Source organism: Prionailurus bengalensis, chromosome C1, assembly GCF_016509475.1.
Source record: "Prionailurus bengalensis isolate Pbe53 chromosome C1, Fcat_Pben_1.1_paternal_pri, whole genome shotgun sequence".
In the NCBI taxonomy this organism is placed as follows: domain Eukaryota; kingdom Metazoa; phylum Chordata; class Mammalia; order Carnivora; family Felidae; genus Prionailurus; species Prionailurus bengalensis.
In genome coordinates this window covers 102,309,702-102,325,674 of record NC_057345.1, presented here as the reverse complement: position 1 = coordinate 102,325,674, position 15,973 = coordinate 102,309,702, and the positions used below count along the sequence as shown (strand labels likewise).

Here is a 15,973-nt window from a genome sequence, read left to right as displayed (position 1 = left end):
TTAACTCCATTTAAAACGTACACATAAGGATTGTGTGTTGTTTGTTGTATTAACTTGAATGCTGGATTCCCAACAGCATTTACTACTTATAGTAAACTTTTGACTTAGCCTAGAAAATCCAGAACACTTTTCTCCAGGAGTAGCAAAATGAAAGTCTAATAAAGATCTAACATATCTTCCAGCAAAGTGGCACGTTTTCTCACCTGTAAAATGGGAATCATGATTATCATGCACAGGATTATTAAGGGATTAACATGAAATATGGGCCAGGAAGTGCTGTGCCTGGGATCTGTCAGTTGGTCATAACTAGTGATGATTGTCTTTAAGGATTATAAACTCATGGTGAAATTTCACTTCCCAGGGGGTCTTCTGTATAGAAGCAAAGGCTGAGATTTTTTGGCACCAGGATATCGAGCCAGTTGATTTCCTTAACAGTTCAAGAACTACAATGTAAAAGTCCTCTAAGCTCAGGGCTGTGAAAAAAGAATAAACTTGAACAAAAGTGACGGCCTCCTTTGTGATACCAGGGAGCACAGAGAGGGAGGGAACTTTTCAGGGCTCTCTTTCATTTTCCTAGCTTTACAGATACAGCCCAGTGAGGTTGAGCAGTTTATCCAAAGCTGCACAGCCTGTCAATGGACAGGGAATCATCAGAGCATGATTATGGCCTCCTGAGGCCTGTGCTGACCCTCCTTAAGGAGTCAACAGTTATATTAGGGGGCAAGATCATCACATAAGTAACTAGGACAATACAAGGTCATATATACTGAAGTGATGACAAATTTATTTTTACCAGTTGCCCAAAAGACAATTGGCAGGATGATAAAATCCTGCAGTTTCTTTCATCTATAAAGTGGGCCAATGGGACATAGCTCAGGGGTTATTAAACAAATTATGTGTGAGTTGACATCACCTACTATATGCTCACAACACACATTTTAAAAGTACAAGCAACATTTTAAAAGGCTGACATTGGCAAAAGTAGCCCAAGGTCCCCAAATCTGACACATATTCTGCCTAAGCTTGTGGATGTCTTCTTCGCTTACAGAAAACAGTAAGTATTTCAGATGTGACTGGTATACCTGAAGAACTTTCAGTAGCTTCCTGCCTCACTTTGCCCTGACACTAGCAGGTTCTCATAGTTAGTTAATGCTTCCAAGGATAAATAATATCTTTCTAGCCTCAGCTACCCTCCAGCCCACTCCCTGGAAGCAAAGAAGTTATCATACTATTTATAAATATTCCTTTTTTGACTTCCGATCCAGGGGCACCTGGGTGTCTCAGTTGGTTGAGCGTCCAACTTCGGCTCAGGTCATGAACTCATGGTTTGGTTCATGAGTTCGAGCCCCGCGTCGGGCTCTGTGCTGACAGCTCGGAACCTGGAGCCTGCTTCGGATTCGGTATCTCCCTCCCTCTCTCTCTCTCTCTCTCTCTCTCTGTTCCTCCCCTATTTGCATTCTGTCTCTCTCTCTCTCTCTCTCTCTCTCTCTCTCTCTCCATCTCAAAAATAAAGATTAAAAATATTAAAATAGTGGATATTTGAAGAGAGACAAAATGCCCAAAAGTAGCATTTGCTCGTAGTATTATTTTGCATCTGCATTATTTTTCTGAATATCCAATTTCAAATAACTAGCTATCTGTTGAGTAAATGTTTCTCTCTCACTTTCTCTCTTTCTCTCCACACACACACACACACACACACACACACACACACGCACACAGTTGTAATGAACATACAGCAAATACATGTTAAGTACTTGTACTGCTGCTAACCCAGAGAAAGGCACCATGCATGGACGTGAGGCAGAGGGAAAGAAGGAATCAACATGAGGGGGGCATTATTTGGCAGTCGCTGTACTAGCCACAGCACACCTGTCATCTATTCAGAGTTTGGGACAGCTCTGTAAGGTAGGTAAGTGATATTATCCCCGTTTTACAGATAAAGAAGTGAAATTTTAGAGCGGTGCCACAAAGTCTGCTCGGATAGAGACGACCGTGGTTACCTGGGCCAATCGGTTTCTCTCTCTCAAGAATGCAAACAGAGAAATACAGGAAGAGGCTAAGAAGATAGTGAAAGCAAAAGAGGACACGACAGGAAAATGGGGAAACAGAGGCCTCAGGAACTGTGAGTCAACAGAACCAAGACATGCCAGGAACAGAGTATACAGAGTCTGATGACGGTCAGAAACGTCACCCTTGGTAATATTCCAGAGAAGAGCGTAGTCAGCCCTAATGTCTGAGAATCAGAATCCGACCACTGCCATTGAGGACAGCGGAGATAATCAGTTCCTGAAACTGCTTTGGAGACTTCTGGCTGTTGAACTACATCCTTTCTCTATGAGGCCGGTCTGCCCCCAATTTGTATGACATCCTGAAAGCTGCCGGCCACATCCTCACCCACAACTGCCAAGCAGTAGTGTCTCCTCTTGGTCTTTCACTTTCCAGCTCTGCGGCAAGTGCCTGCGGTAAACCAGAAGCCTCTGGAAATGTGGCTTGCAGGCTGCTAGCCCCTGGAAATAGAGAAATTGCCTAGAAGGGAGAGGGTGGGGCTGAGATGTCAACAGATAACCCAGGACACTCTCCTTGAAAGCTACAGGAAGCTCTTTGTGATTTTCAGGACAGCGTGAGATGATCTGATTTATACTTTTAAAAGTCAACTGATGGAAGTACAGAGAGTGAGTTGCAGGGGCCAAGAGCGGCTGGGACAGTCTGTCAGGGGCTCTTTCGCTAGTCTGTCTGGACCATGATGGTGTCGGTGAAGATGAAGAGAGTAGGCAAATTTAGGAGATTTGGGGAGGAAAGATGGATAGAGCTTCCCAATGGAGTGGTGGGTATGAGAAGGGGGTCTCGGTGACCCCACATTTCTGACTTATGCGGCTGGATGGATGGTGTCGCCATCCATGGAGACTGGGAATACTGTAAGTGGACTAGCCAGAGGAATTTATAACTTCACGTGGTGTTTTCTCTCCTCAACTTCACTAGAGGTAAAAATCTTCATGGTATCTCTCACAAGACCCAGCACCAGGCCATGCACATCATAGTCCCGAAGTCGGGAAAGAATCCCTGAATTAGACATCATTACAGTATATCCAACAAGCAGCCAGTGATGGTGAATTCATCCTTTGCAAAAGGAAAAACAGCACCAAACTCCACCCCACCCAGGCTGGTTAGAGGCAACATCACTGAAAACTCACCAACATAACCAAAGTAGGAAAAAAAGAGAGGAGGACAAAATTCTGTGAGCAGATATATGTAGGCAATGATTATTCATCTGGACACTAATTTTGCTGGAGGGTGGGGTGGATCCCGAATAAATGTGGATACAACTAGGAACCGAACAAAAGGAAAAAACATGAGTTAGCCACCAGAGAAGAAGTTCAGACACATTATTATGTGACAGAAGTTATAACAATCAAAATTATGAAAGGCTTTTGTTTTCTGTTGTAGCGAAGGAAGCACAATCAAGATAAGTTAAAAAAAAAAACAGAGAGAGAGAGGAAGGAAGGACGGAAGGAAGGGAGGGAGGAAGGAAGAGAAGGGAAAAAAACTGGGGAAAAAAAGATATTAATATGGATATCATTATATAGGGCATAAATTTTAAAAGAGCAGCTCTAAATTATCTGATGATGAGGACAGAGGTTGAAAATATGAAGAGAATAAGGCCCATAAGTGAGCAGAATCAAAGACAGGCTGAATTAATGTGAAGTGTGAACCCAATGAATGAGAAGTAAGGGCCAAGATAAATTATAGGAGGTGAGGAGAGCAGTAGGAGCAGAGGGAGAAAAGACTAGAAACAAACAAACTAAAATCAGAGGAAAAAGCCAAGCAGGGCACTAGGACCAGGTGAAAAAAATTAAAACTTTTTAATCCTTTTTTCAAAACAGCACAACCTCACAGAATTGTAAGAGGCACGGATCTCACAGAAAGCCAAGAGGCATGCAGAGTCATTATGAAAACTAAATGTGTTTTCTGTTTAGGTTGGTTGCTTTGTGGATCTGGAACCATTTTGACATGTGGAAATATTCATTTTGATGTGCCTAAAGTGTATTGATTATGGTAATTGCTTTTTCTATGTTAGCTGCAGTCCATTGTGATTTCCTATGGGCTACTGTAATTGCTTTTTAACCTGCCCTGTTGGCTAATTTGGTTTGGGGGAGTCAAAGTGACCTCTGCGCGTCAGCCTGACTAGAATCACAAGACAGAGGAACCGAAGTCCAGTCAAAGAAGAGAAACGTAGGAGGGGGGTGTTGTGTGTGTTTACCTCCGAGAGGCGCGCATGCGGGCTTATGGGCACAGAAGGAAACCTAAAAAGGAACATGTTTGGTTTTACCACTTAGGAAGCCAGTGACTCTCTGTGTGGAAGAGAACAATGGACAAAGCCAAGCAACCATTTTGTAGAACTTCCTAAATTCATTTACTGACCTTAGACAAAGAGAAACCACTTCCTGATCCATCGTCACGGTCCCTGTGCTTTGCCTGTCCGTTCGTTATTCTGTCTCTGTTTTTGCTTAAATTAAAGGGGTTCTCAGAATTCCTATAACATGCTATTTATACCTGGGGATTGCCTAATCAGATATGTGAACCATCAAATTTGTTTTCTATATGTATCAGGATCGCTGCCCAGGTCTGTGACTGTCTTCTGGGATTATATGCTGGTATTTATGTTTGTGGTATAAATCACCTGGCAAAAAAGGAAAGTGATCTTGGCTTGAAAAAAGTCACAATGTACCTCTCATCAAGGTCCCTGATAGTATCAGTCTTCTACCATTTCATACTTCATCATGTCAGATATTAATGAATATCTATTATATCAACAGCTAGTGTTTATTGAGCTCTACTGTCCAGTATTATGCTTGCTTATCTCTTTTAATCCTTGAAACAATCTTATGAGGTAATAAGCACCATTATGACACCCAATTTACAGAAAAGTAGGAAGCTTGGCTATGGTAACTCACCTAGTAGCTGGTGGAGCTGGGATATGAACTCAGATAGTCTGACTTCTGACTCTGTGCTCTTATCTTATACTGATGACGAACCGATCTTACTATGATTTTTCGCTTGGTGTAAATCTATATTGGTCACAGTGCCCTCCTCTTAAGATCATTCATTTATTCAATAAATATTGTCACTTGATCTTAACCAAAAGGCCGAGAAGCCATTACTTACTCAACAAATATTTGTTGAGCTCCTCAAATATGTCAGGCAACTCCTGTAGGTACTGGAAATAGATTCAAAAAGAAGACAAACAAGCTTTCTAAAAGCTTATTTTTCAGCCGGAGAGAAAACAATATACAATTAAATAAAAAAATGAAAGAACATAATTAGATTAATAAAAAATGAAAGAACATAATTAGATTAGGATTAATAAAAATAAATAGGATATGTGGAAAAGAACAAGAGGGAGAAATCAACATTGGAGAGTATGGTTGGGGAAGGCTTCTCTGAGGAGGTGATATGTAGGCTGAGACCTGAAATAAAGGAGCCAGGCTGAGGCAGCTAAGGGAGGAACATTCCCAAATTCTGGAAGAGCCTCACACGCTCACCCAGGTCACTGATACGACCTGTTCGTGGGATTTCACTCCTTACTGCTCCTGACTCTTCTGTTTTGTGTTTGGTTTTCTTTATTTCATGAATTCACTTCTTTTCTTTTGATCAGTTTTCTGTCACCACCTATGTTCTCCGTTTCGTGGTCCTGCTTTTATCTTGTGGCAGTGATGCCTTTTTGAATCCCATCGAGGGAACCAAGCAGTTTTCTTTTTTTTTTTTTTTATGTTTATTTGTTTATTTTTGAGAGAGAGTGAGCGAGCACATAAGTGGTGGAGGGGTAGAGGGAGAGGGAGATAGAGAATCCCAAGCAGGCTCCACACTGTTACCATGGAGCCCGACATGGGGCTCAATCTCACGAACCTTGAGATCATGACTTGAGCTGAAATACAGAGTTGAACCCTTAACCAAGTAACGCCACCCAGGCGTCCCAAGCAGTTTTCTTTAAAATGCAAAACTATCTGTTTCTTGTAAAAGCTCACTTTCAAATGTCTGATCTTCCTCAGGATCTAAAGGGTAAAGTCCCCCTTCCCTTGTTCCACAGTACTTTTCACGGTCCCATATTGGGCTCTTTTACTTGTCTGTCTGAATTTTATGGGCCGGGTGTTTTAAATCCATATTGGAACAAGGGAACCTTTCAAATAACGTCTGCCAGTCTACGAAAGGCCCTTGTGTCCACCTTCTGCCTCCCTGGCCGCTAGTTGAATTCCCTGCCCAGAATTCAACAGGAGGGCAGGACAGTGTGTCCGACTGCACATGCCAATCAGCTAGGTTGGTACCGCTGGCCCGAGAGAGAGCTTTCTCCTACCACCTGTCTGGCTCTTTCACTCTCTGAACAGAGGCATTGCATGCAAAAGAGCCTTCACCAGGTTACACTGCTCCCATGTCGCTTTCTGCTTCAGTGTCTCACCTTCTGCGCTTCCCTTTTTCATTCAACACCTGCAACCTGAGTGCCGTCCTTCGCTGGCCGGGATGTGTTCTGTGTCCTGGGTCAGGCAGTGGCCAAGACAAACAAGGCCCTGCCCTCACGGAGCTCTCGTCCCATTCTTGCGAGGATACATTGCACCCTGACCTGCTCCTGCCGCCTCCGCTGCTTGTCTGGTTACTTCCTCTTGTCGTGACTGAGTGTCTAAAGAGTCAGGCTGATGAGACAAGGGCCGCCCTGGCGGCAGCAGAGGGGTGTCTGCCCCCATCCCGCGGGGGATGGGTTTCCGGCAATGGGGGCTCTCGCTCTGACCCTACATGGCCACCAGCTCCACCAGTCGCTCTTTTCAGTGCTTCTGTTGATCCTCACAGTTCATGAAAAGTCTTCTCAAATTCCGTCTTCAGGTGTAACTCTTGCTGCTAGTTTTAAGTTATTTATAGTTTCTTTGCCTTTATGGGTATTTTAATACGAAATTGACATAGGTTCTCTTGGAATATAGTGCCGACCTGCAATGTTGGCTCTCCGATGTTGAGTTGGGGAGTAAATGTGGGATAGTCAGTGCCAACGTCTAGCAGGACGCAGAGATACAGTCCTAACCCTTCAGAGACACAGCAGAGCTAGAGGCAGAGCCCCAGAATCATCAGAGGAGAAGGGACGCGTAGATCCCCAGGGGAAAGCTGATGAGCTCTCTAGTGATGAGAGAGAACCAGTGAGCCAAGATGATGTTTTTAGAAATATCAACACTTAAGGGACAAAAGGGAGAGAAAATAAGCCACACATTGCTCTCTGTTGATTCTGTTTCTTTTTTCCTCCCCTGTGAAAATTTACACATACATAAATAAATATTCATCAGGTCTTGATTATCCGCTTTGCCAAACAGATGACCCTGGGCTTTTTTCCCCTCACAAACGTCCCCTCTTTGGGGCCAAGCTAGAGAGAAGTTGGAATGAGAGTCAGGTCACAGGCGAACCTCTGGCTGCATAGGCAATGTTCGTGAGCATCCTTCTGAAATACGGTGTAGTACCATTTTAGAATTATTCCCTACATAGCTACCGGTGTCTGAAGGCTTACAGACTTCAGGCAACTCCACTAAGCACACGTTGTCTCATTTCACCTCCACAATAGTATGGGGTAAATATTATTACTCCCATTTATAGTGAGAAAGTTGCCTATGCTAGGAATTCTATGATTTACCCAAAGTCACACAAAATGAGAGTGGCAGAGTCAGGATTTGAGGCTCAGAGCCTGAGCTCTGAGGGCCATATTGCATTCCCACCCCACCCCACCCACACACACACACATGCACACAAGCATGCACACATGCACACAGGGCAACTGCATGGGTATTTGAGGGGCTGTATGAAAACAACTAATATTCAGAGATTTTTTTTTTAATAAATAAAATATATTACTTCCATGCAAAAGAAGTGTCAGAGTTGCTTTCAAACCTATACTTACTCTAAACTTCAAAACATTTATCAGCATTCATTTTGGAAATATACTCTGTGTTATTTTATGACAGAAACAAATATTAGTTTCATTAGCTGACAATCATACCTTGTTATTGACCAGAAAGTACTAAACATACATTCACCAGATTTACTTCCACAGGACTTTTGGGTTATTGTAAAAGATTATTTTTTATACTCGAATCAAAATTTCCCACTATATGAATATTCAAAAGAATCTGCTACAAAATCATGTAAATTCTTTACGGTTCTGTAACTATAGCACAGGAATGTTCTTTTTTTTTTTTTTTAATGTTTATTTATTGTTGAGAGAAAGAGTGTGAGTAGGGGAGGGGCAAAGAGGAGAGGGAGACACAATCCGAAGCAGGCTTCAGGCTCTGAGCTGTCAGCACAGAGCCCAACACGGGGCTGGAACTCACAATCTGTGAGATCATGACCTAGGCCAAAGTCAGATGCTTAGCTGACTGAGCCACCCAGGTGCCCCAGCACAGGAATGTTCTCATGCAGCTATTAAAAAATTTTATTAATGAGGACCACATAGAAACATGGGAAATACCCATTATGTTAACATGAAAGATGGTATGCATATTATACTGCAATTATGTAAAAATATGCATCCATAGAGACAAGAACAAAGACTAGAAAGTAATTGGCAAAAATAAAAATGATTGCAAAATGAGGGATATTTCAGATTTTTTCAAAATGTTCTCCAGTGTTTTACTATATTAAAGTAGCCAGTCTGTACGCTTTGTTTGCTCATGCTCTGGACAGCTTTGTGAAGTAGACCAGTAAGTAGCCTGTGGGCAGTAATTCACAAGGGAAACATAAGATCTCTGCCAGTTTTTTAAGGACCACTGCTTAACCACAGGGATAGGAGATTTTCCTCTCTATAACAAAGTAGAATAGTTTTCCTCTTCTGAGGCTGTTTTAAAAAGTTGTTATTTTCCCACTCAAAATGTACAATTATCGTGTAAATATCCAAATTCACTTTCAGGCAGCTGTTTTCACAGGAAGAACATAAAACTGTTTTGATCAAGAAACAACAGCACTTTGTTATCTATATTATCAAACGTAAACTCCCCAGCCAAGCATTAAAGACTTAAAATCTCCTCTGGGGCGCCTCTGGGGCTCAGTCGGTTAAGCGTCCCACTTCGGCTCAGGTCATGATCTTACGGTTCGTGGGGTCGAGCCCCGCGTTGGGCTCTGTGCAGGCAGCTCAGAGCCTGGAGTCAGCTTCGGATTCTGTGTCTCCCTCTCTTTCTGCCCTTCCCCTGCTCAATTCCTGTCTCTCTCTCAAACAAGTAAACATTTAAAAACAGATAAATAAATAAATAAATAAATAAATAAATAAAGACTTAAAATCTCCTGTCTCTTTCCCTAGTAATGCTTCCGGAGAGAGTTTTCCCCACCAAGACTTCTCTGTAATGGCTCATTGGTCCCTTGTTTGACATGCTGCATCATGATCCAGCACTGCAAATTTTATATATGGGATTAAAATAACCATTAGTGAAGCTCCTATATGCTGACATCTTTGTCTCACATCTCTATTTTTTAATAAAATAAAATAAAATAAAATAAAATATTGCGGGATACAATTCAGGTCTCCTTTTTGCTTTTCCCCAGACCCACTGCCCTTCCCTCCTCCTCCGGGGGCAGCTACAGTCATGGCTTTGTGCAGCGGTGGGGGCCGCTTCCGTGTGTCATCCTACTTACATATGCAGCTGTAAACAATAGACAGTACTTTAAGATCTGCACGTCCGTGTACTCGTGTCTTCTGCGACTTGGTTTCTTCATTCAACATTGTTTTCAAGATCTGTCTGCATTGTAATGATAGATTTGTTCATTTATTTCAAGTTCCCTGCAGCATATTAATTGTGCTGTGATTGCAATTCACTGGAAAACGAAGGAGCATATTCCAAAAAGATCTTGAGTTACTCCCTGTATGACAGGGAGGAAAAACGTTTGCCGGAAGAGCTTTCTGCCATCTTTGATTTGAAGAGTGGATTGGAGCGGCTTTCAAGTGTGAGCGCAAGCCCTGGAGTAAAAAGCATCTGGCCAGGGCTAGGGTAATATGTGCTGACTGGGCGAGGGAACAGGAGTGGTTTTAAAATACAATTATGCTTAGAGCATATGCTATTTAAGATACCATTCCTCCCTCCCAGCAAGATCCTGTCACACTGGTGTTGATGGCTGTATTCTTCTGCTATGGGAGAAACAGAACTAGAGTTGACAAATGTCTCTTTGGCATTTGTCTGATACGTAGATAAAGACTTGGGCCTCAATATTCCCTCTGTAGTTGGTGAACATTTGTTGAACACCAACAGTGAAATAGGCACAGGAAAGGCAGCTGCTTGCAATATCATCTCAGTATAAGCAGGAGCCTTGCTGAGTGTTTCTGTCTGTCTTTTATTAAAGGTCCACACACGTTCCTGTCGGGGAGGATCAAGTCCAGCACATGGAGCTAGTTCAGGATCTAGCACAAGGGTTTAACAAGAAGTATGGGGAGTTCTTCCCGGTGCCCAAATCTATCCTAAGTAAGTAACACAAATATGACTGTTAAATCAGGCCATGTTTCCAAGACAGGACTGGATAATGGACCAAGGCTTGGGATTTCTCCGGGGCTAAACTCGGCTTTCTTGTGGACAGGCTTCAGGATTTGTAACTAGAATCTCCATCTTTCTCTGTACTGTGGTAGACCTTGTTAGATTATTGGATAAAATAACTAAAAAAGTTTGAAACGTATGGGAAAGGCTAAAAATGAAAAATAATCAAATTCATTAAATTATATAATACATATATATATATATTTGGTAAATTATATAATATTTTGAGAGTATGAGAAAGACTTAAAATGGAAAATAATCATTTTTATTAAAAAGGATTATATAATTTACCAATTATATATATTTGGTAAATTATTTTATATGTATATTGAAAACATATTAATAAATCAATGTGTTAATATTGTATTATTAATATATCGTATATTAATATTTTATATATTTAATACTTTTAATGAATTACATATATATATGCACACACATACTTCCCTGGTTTATGGATGGGGATACTAATGGTTGGCAAAGCTAATTTTGCATCCAAGTCATATATCAAGTTGGTGGCAAAGCTCTTCTGGTTTCTTTTTTTTTTTTTTTAATGTGTATTTATTTTTGAGAGAGAGAGACAGAGTGCAAGCGGGGGAGGGGCAGAGAGAGAGGGAGACACAGAATCTGGAGCAGGCCCCAGGTTCTGAAAACTCTTCTGACTTGAAAGCCAGTCGACCTTGCCTTCCCTGCTCACAAGAGAACAGTCAGAAGACTGAGAACTGCTGAGTCATCAGCTAGATAAAACAAGAGGACACTGATCGTTCTCACACTCTCCCTTCCTAAATGCACGACATCGACAGAATGTACCGTCCACCCAGTGGATCTGACACGGCACCTGCAGCTTGTGAGGTAGTACTGGTCTGGAATCTTCTCGAGGAAAGAAGCTGTGAATCTCTATCAATATTTCAGTAGCGATGCAGATTTGTGGCAAGGGCAGAGATCACTGAGCCCAATTAAACTGAGCGTTTATTAAACTGACTGCATTTACGTGGGCCCAGTATCTGATCAGAAGCAAAAGGCAGGTGTAAATTTCTAAGCTATTGCAACGGTTCGCACAAATAAAAACCGGGCCTTCCATGCATTGAAACCTTCTTTTAGCAATAAGTAATATTTTAATGCTTTTGCCTATTATTGTTTTTCCTATTTCAACTTGATATGTTTCTGTAATAGCCATAAAATAGGCAATTATTAAAAACACTGGTTTATAAAGCACAGCTTAACATCTTGATTCTATCAGAGCAGTAAGTGAGTCACTTCTGTGTGTGTGTGTGTGTGTGTGTGTGTGTGTGCACGTGCGTGCACGCACACGCGTTGGTATGTACTTATATAACTGTGGATAAAGAAATGAAAGCATTGCCACAGATTGTTAAAATGTGTTGGGGGCAGGAAGGGCAGTGGTTGTAAAGGGCAGAGAGTGATTAGCTAATAGGAAAAGAGAGAAGGAAAGAAATAGATCAGACTTTTTAAAAAGGTAGGCACAGCTAAGTATGATTGATATATTTTCATTTGTGTACGATTATACATTTTATGAGTATATATGCATTAAGAGATGCATGAAAATATGATTGACAAAATGTTAACAGTATTATTACATATTACAGGTGATCTTTATTTTCGTGCTTATATAAATGGCTTGAATTTTTCACTATGAGTATTTGGTATTTATATAATCAGATAAAAATAACAAAGTCATTTATTTGGCAAGAAATGACAAGTGTTGGCGAGGATGTGGAGAAAAAGGAACCCTCATGCACGATCGGTGGGATGCAAACTGGTGCGGGCACTGTGGAAAACAGTGTGGAGGTTCCTCAAAAAATTAAAAATAGAACTACCGTATGATCTGATAATTTTACTGTTGGGTATTTACCCAAAGAAAAGGAAAACACTGATTCAAAAAGATATATGCACCCCTGTGTTTATCGCAGCATTATTTTATTTATAGCCAAGATATGGAAGCAACAACCTAAGTGTCTCAACAGGTGATGGAAAAGGGAGATGTGGTGTATATATACACAATGGAGTACTGCTCGACTATAAAGAAGGATGAGATCATGCCATTTGAGACAGGCTGGGTGGACCTAGAGAGTATTATGCTAAGTGAAGTAAGTCAGACTGAGAAAGACAACTACCACATGATTGCACTCATAAGCGGAATCTTAAAAGAGTCAACAAAAAGCAGAATCAGGCCTATGAGTACAGAGAACAAACTGATGATTCCCTGAGGGGAAGGGGGTTTGGGCCAAACGGGTGAAGGGGAGAGGGAGGTACAGGCTTGTAGTTATGGAATGAAGGAGTCGGGGGAACAAAAGGCACAGCGTAAGGAATGGGGTAATAGCATTGGAGGGTTAGATGGGGTAGATGGGGTAATAGCATTGGAGGGGACAGGCGGTAGTTATACTTGCGGTGAACATGGCATAATGTCTGGATTTGTCAAATCGCTACGTGGTACGACAGAGTTGGTGTACGACTGTGTGTCAACCATACTCAATAATAATAATAATAATAATAACGTCATTTGGTATTCTCTGCACGTTTTAAGATCTAGACACTGACATTCCTGGTGATGTTTTCTGATTTTGGTGTTGTCTTCTGGTTTTGGTTTCGGTGTGTGTGCGTTGGCGTTTTCCCCCAGCATCGATGAAGAAGGTCAAATCCCTCCGTGATCCTTCGGCCAAAATGTCCAAATCGGACCCTGATAAACTGGCCACCGTCAGAATAACGGACAGCGCAGAGGAGATCGTTCGGAAATTCCGCAAGGCTGTGACGGACTTCACGTCGGAGGTGACCTACGAGCCGGCCCGCCGGCCGGGGGTCTCCAACCTGGTGGCCATCCACGCGGCCGTGACCCGCCTCCCCGTGGAGGAAGCGCTCCGCCGCGGCGCCGGCATGGACACGGCCCGCTACAAGCTGCTGGTGGCCGACGCTGTGATTGAGAAATTTGCGCCAATTAAGAGGGAAATTGAAAAACTGAAGATGGACAGGGGCCACTTAGAGAAGGTTTTACAGGTCGGGTCAGCAAAAGCCAAAGAATTGGCACACCCCGTGTGCCAGGATGTGAAGAAATTGGTAGGGTTTCTATAGGAAGCTTCAATCCCAGAAAGGCGTTTATGCCTTGTGGTCTGTGCACTCCAATAAAGGCAGCTTTCCTCACAAACGAAAAATTGTGGCTTGGGGATGTTTAATTTGGTACCCATGATTATTTGCTTCATTTGATAAATAATGATTTGTAGCCTTCAAATAGAGCAGTATTCTAAATCATCAGCAAAATGCCGTGGCTAAAGGAAGGAGGGAGTGGGGGAAGAAGGAGGGAAGGAGGAAGGGGGGAGGAAGGGAGAAAAGAGGGAAGAAGGGAGGGAGGAGGGAGGGAAGAAAGGAGGAAGGGAGGGAAGGAAGGAGGAAGGGAGGGAAGGAAGTAGGGAGGGAGGAAGGAGAGAGGGAGGGAGGGAGGAAGGCAGGCAGGCAGGCATAAGTATCTGAACCCTCAATTATTTGAGGCACACTCCTTACCCTGAATGTAGGTACACAAATGTGATTGAGCTGAGCAGCAGTTTGGCAAATGTGTCTCCAGAGTACGTATTACTAGGCTTGCTCCACTTTATGTGTCCCAACACTTTGAAATGTTGTTATTGTTGTTGTTGTTGTTGTTATTGTTTAAGTAATCTCTATGCCCAGCGCCCAACATGGGGCTCAAACTCATCACCTGGAGATCAAGAGTCACACACTCCCCGAACTAAGCCAGCCAGGTGTCTCTCTGTCCCAAACCTTTTAAAAAGTAGTATATAGAGTCTAGAATCCTTAGGATCCCATTTGGGCCAATTTGTATTGAGATCTTATAAAAACTCAGTTGATATATATTATGATTCATTTGTCACTAAGATAGTGCCTGCCTAAATGTATTTAAGCTGCTTAAATTGCTCCCTATGAGACCGCGTAGACTGTCCTAACAAGTATTTTTGTTTTGTTTTGTTTTGTTTTGTTTTGTTTTGTTTTGTTTTAATTCAGAAACGCATGATACAATCTTCTGAGAAGGTTGCATTTCAACTTGATTTATTTCTAGTGCAAGAACGCAAGTTCCTGGATTCTGTTTGTACTACGTGCTTCCTTGCCTTCACCTCTAGTTCAGTATCACCACCGCTCTGGGAAGTATATGAGGGGGGAGTGCCATTTTACACCCAAGGACGGTGAGGGTTAGCTTGTGCAAGATCACTCAATAAGAAGCAAGTGCAAGATAAAAGCCTTCACTCCTTAAAGAGTAGTACTTTTCTCATCAGCACAGAACCAAGAGAGGCCACGCATATGAGACTCCAAACATTCTTATTTTGAAGGTGATTACTCGAAATGTAAGACCTGAGCTATGGAGGCTGTTTATATCGGTAACCCAACCAATGGCCGCCTGCTTTAAATTTGCTCAAAATCCCCAAGGCAAGTCCCAAGCCCTGTCTCCTATGTTTTATGCAGAGACACCTCAAAGTATATTTTGCCAGACTACAAGAATAGTGAGGCCTGCCAGATCAGATTTTCCCAGTTACCAGAAGCTTCTCACCTCACCTCTACTTCAGCCTCTCTGAGTCATAACCAGTCACCCTAAAACCTAGCTTCTCTGCACTTTCTGAATATGGAAATGACAATCCTGACTTACGACACCAGGACCTGTTAAAAAGATTGATTTTGTAAGAAAAATTGCATGTAAATTTTTTGCCAGTGGGTACCATGGTCACTTTTATACATAAGAGACTAGTATGTTAGGCAAAGAATTTGTGCTCATATTTTTTTTTAAGTTTTATTTATTTATTTTCAGAGAGAGACAGAGTGAGGGGAGGGGCAAAGAGAGAGGGAGAGAGAGGATCCCAAGCAGGCTTCACATTGTCAGCCTGGAGCCTGATGCAGGGCTCGAACTCATGAACCGTGAGATCGTGACCTGAGCCGAAATCAAGAGACGCTTAATTGACTGAGCCACCCAGGCACCCGCCTTACTCATGTTTCTTAAGAGAAAAAAGTAGAGTGGTCCTTTTAGAAGAACAGATATAAAAACACAAGATACTGCATCCTGGAATCCACCCCAAGTCCAAATCCTTTTTGGGATCTTTTCTTGGAAGGGGTATCTATAGTCCTAGAACTTCTTTGGGCATATTTTTTCCTCCAAAGCTCTTTTTTTTTTTTTTTTTTCCCTTTCAAAGGAACCGTAGTATGAATACTGGAAAATGACAAAATTAAAGATGAATCTACCAAACCAATTGTGTGTGTGTGTGTGTGTGTGTGTGTGTGTGTAACCCACTTACGACACCTTTCATCCACAGAACTAAAGGCACCATGGAAAGAACCTCTGAGGAGAAAAACTAGGGGACTTTTGATAACTTCCAAAGAACAAAGCCCTCACAGGCGAGGGTGAGGGTGAGTGTTCTGCTCCTATTGTCTTTGAAAGTGACCTG

At 42.2% G+C, this 15,973-nt stretch overlaps 1 protein-coding gene across 2 annotated transcripts in view; it reads left to right on the top strand.

Annotated features, from left to right (window-relative positions):
• WARS2 (tryptophanyl tRNA synthetase 2, mitochondrial) overlaps positions 1 to 13,705 on the top strand; it is a 96,094-nt gene extending 82,389 nt beyond the window's left edge. For both annotated transcript variants that reach the window (XM_043575968.1, XM_043575969.1), the window contains exons 5-6: positions 10,354 to 10,472; positions 13,177 to 13,705. In XM_043575968.1, the coding sequence (XP_043431903.1) occupies positions 10,354 to 10,472; positions 13,177 to 13,625 (568 nt within the window). In that variant the 3' untranslated portion in view covers positions 13,626 to 13,705. The remainder of the gene's footprint in view (positions 1 to 10,353; positions 10,473 to 13,176) is intronic.
• The last annotated feature ends 2,268 nt before the right edge of the window (positions 13,706 to 15,973 follow it).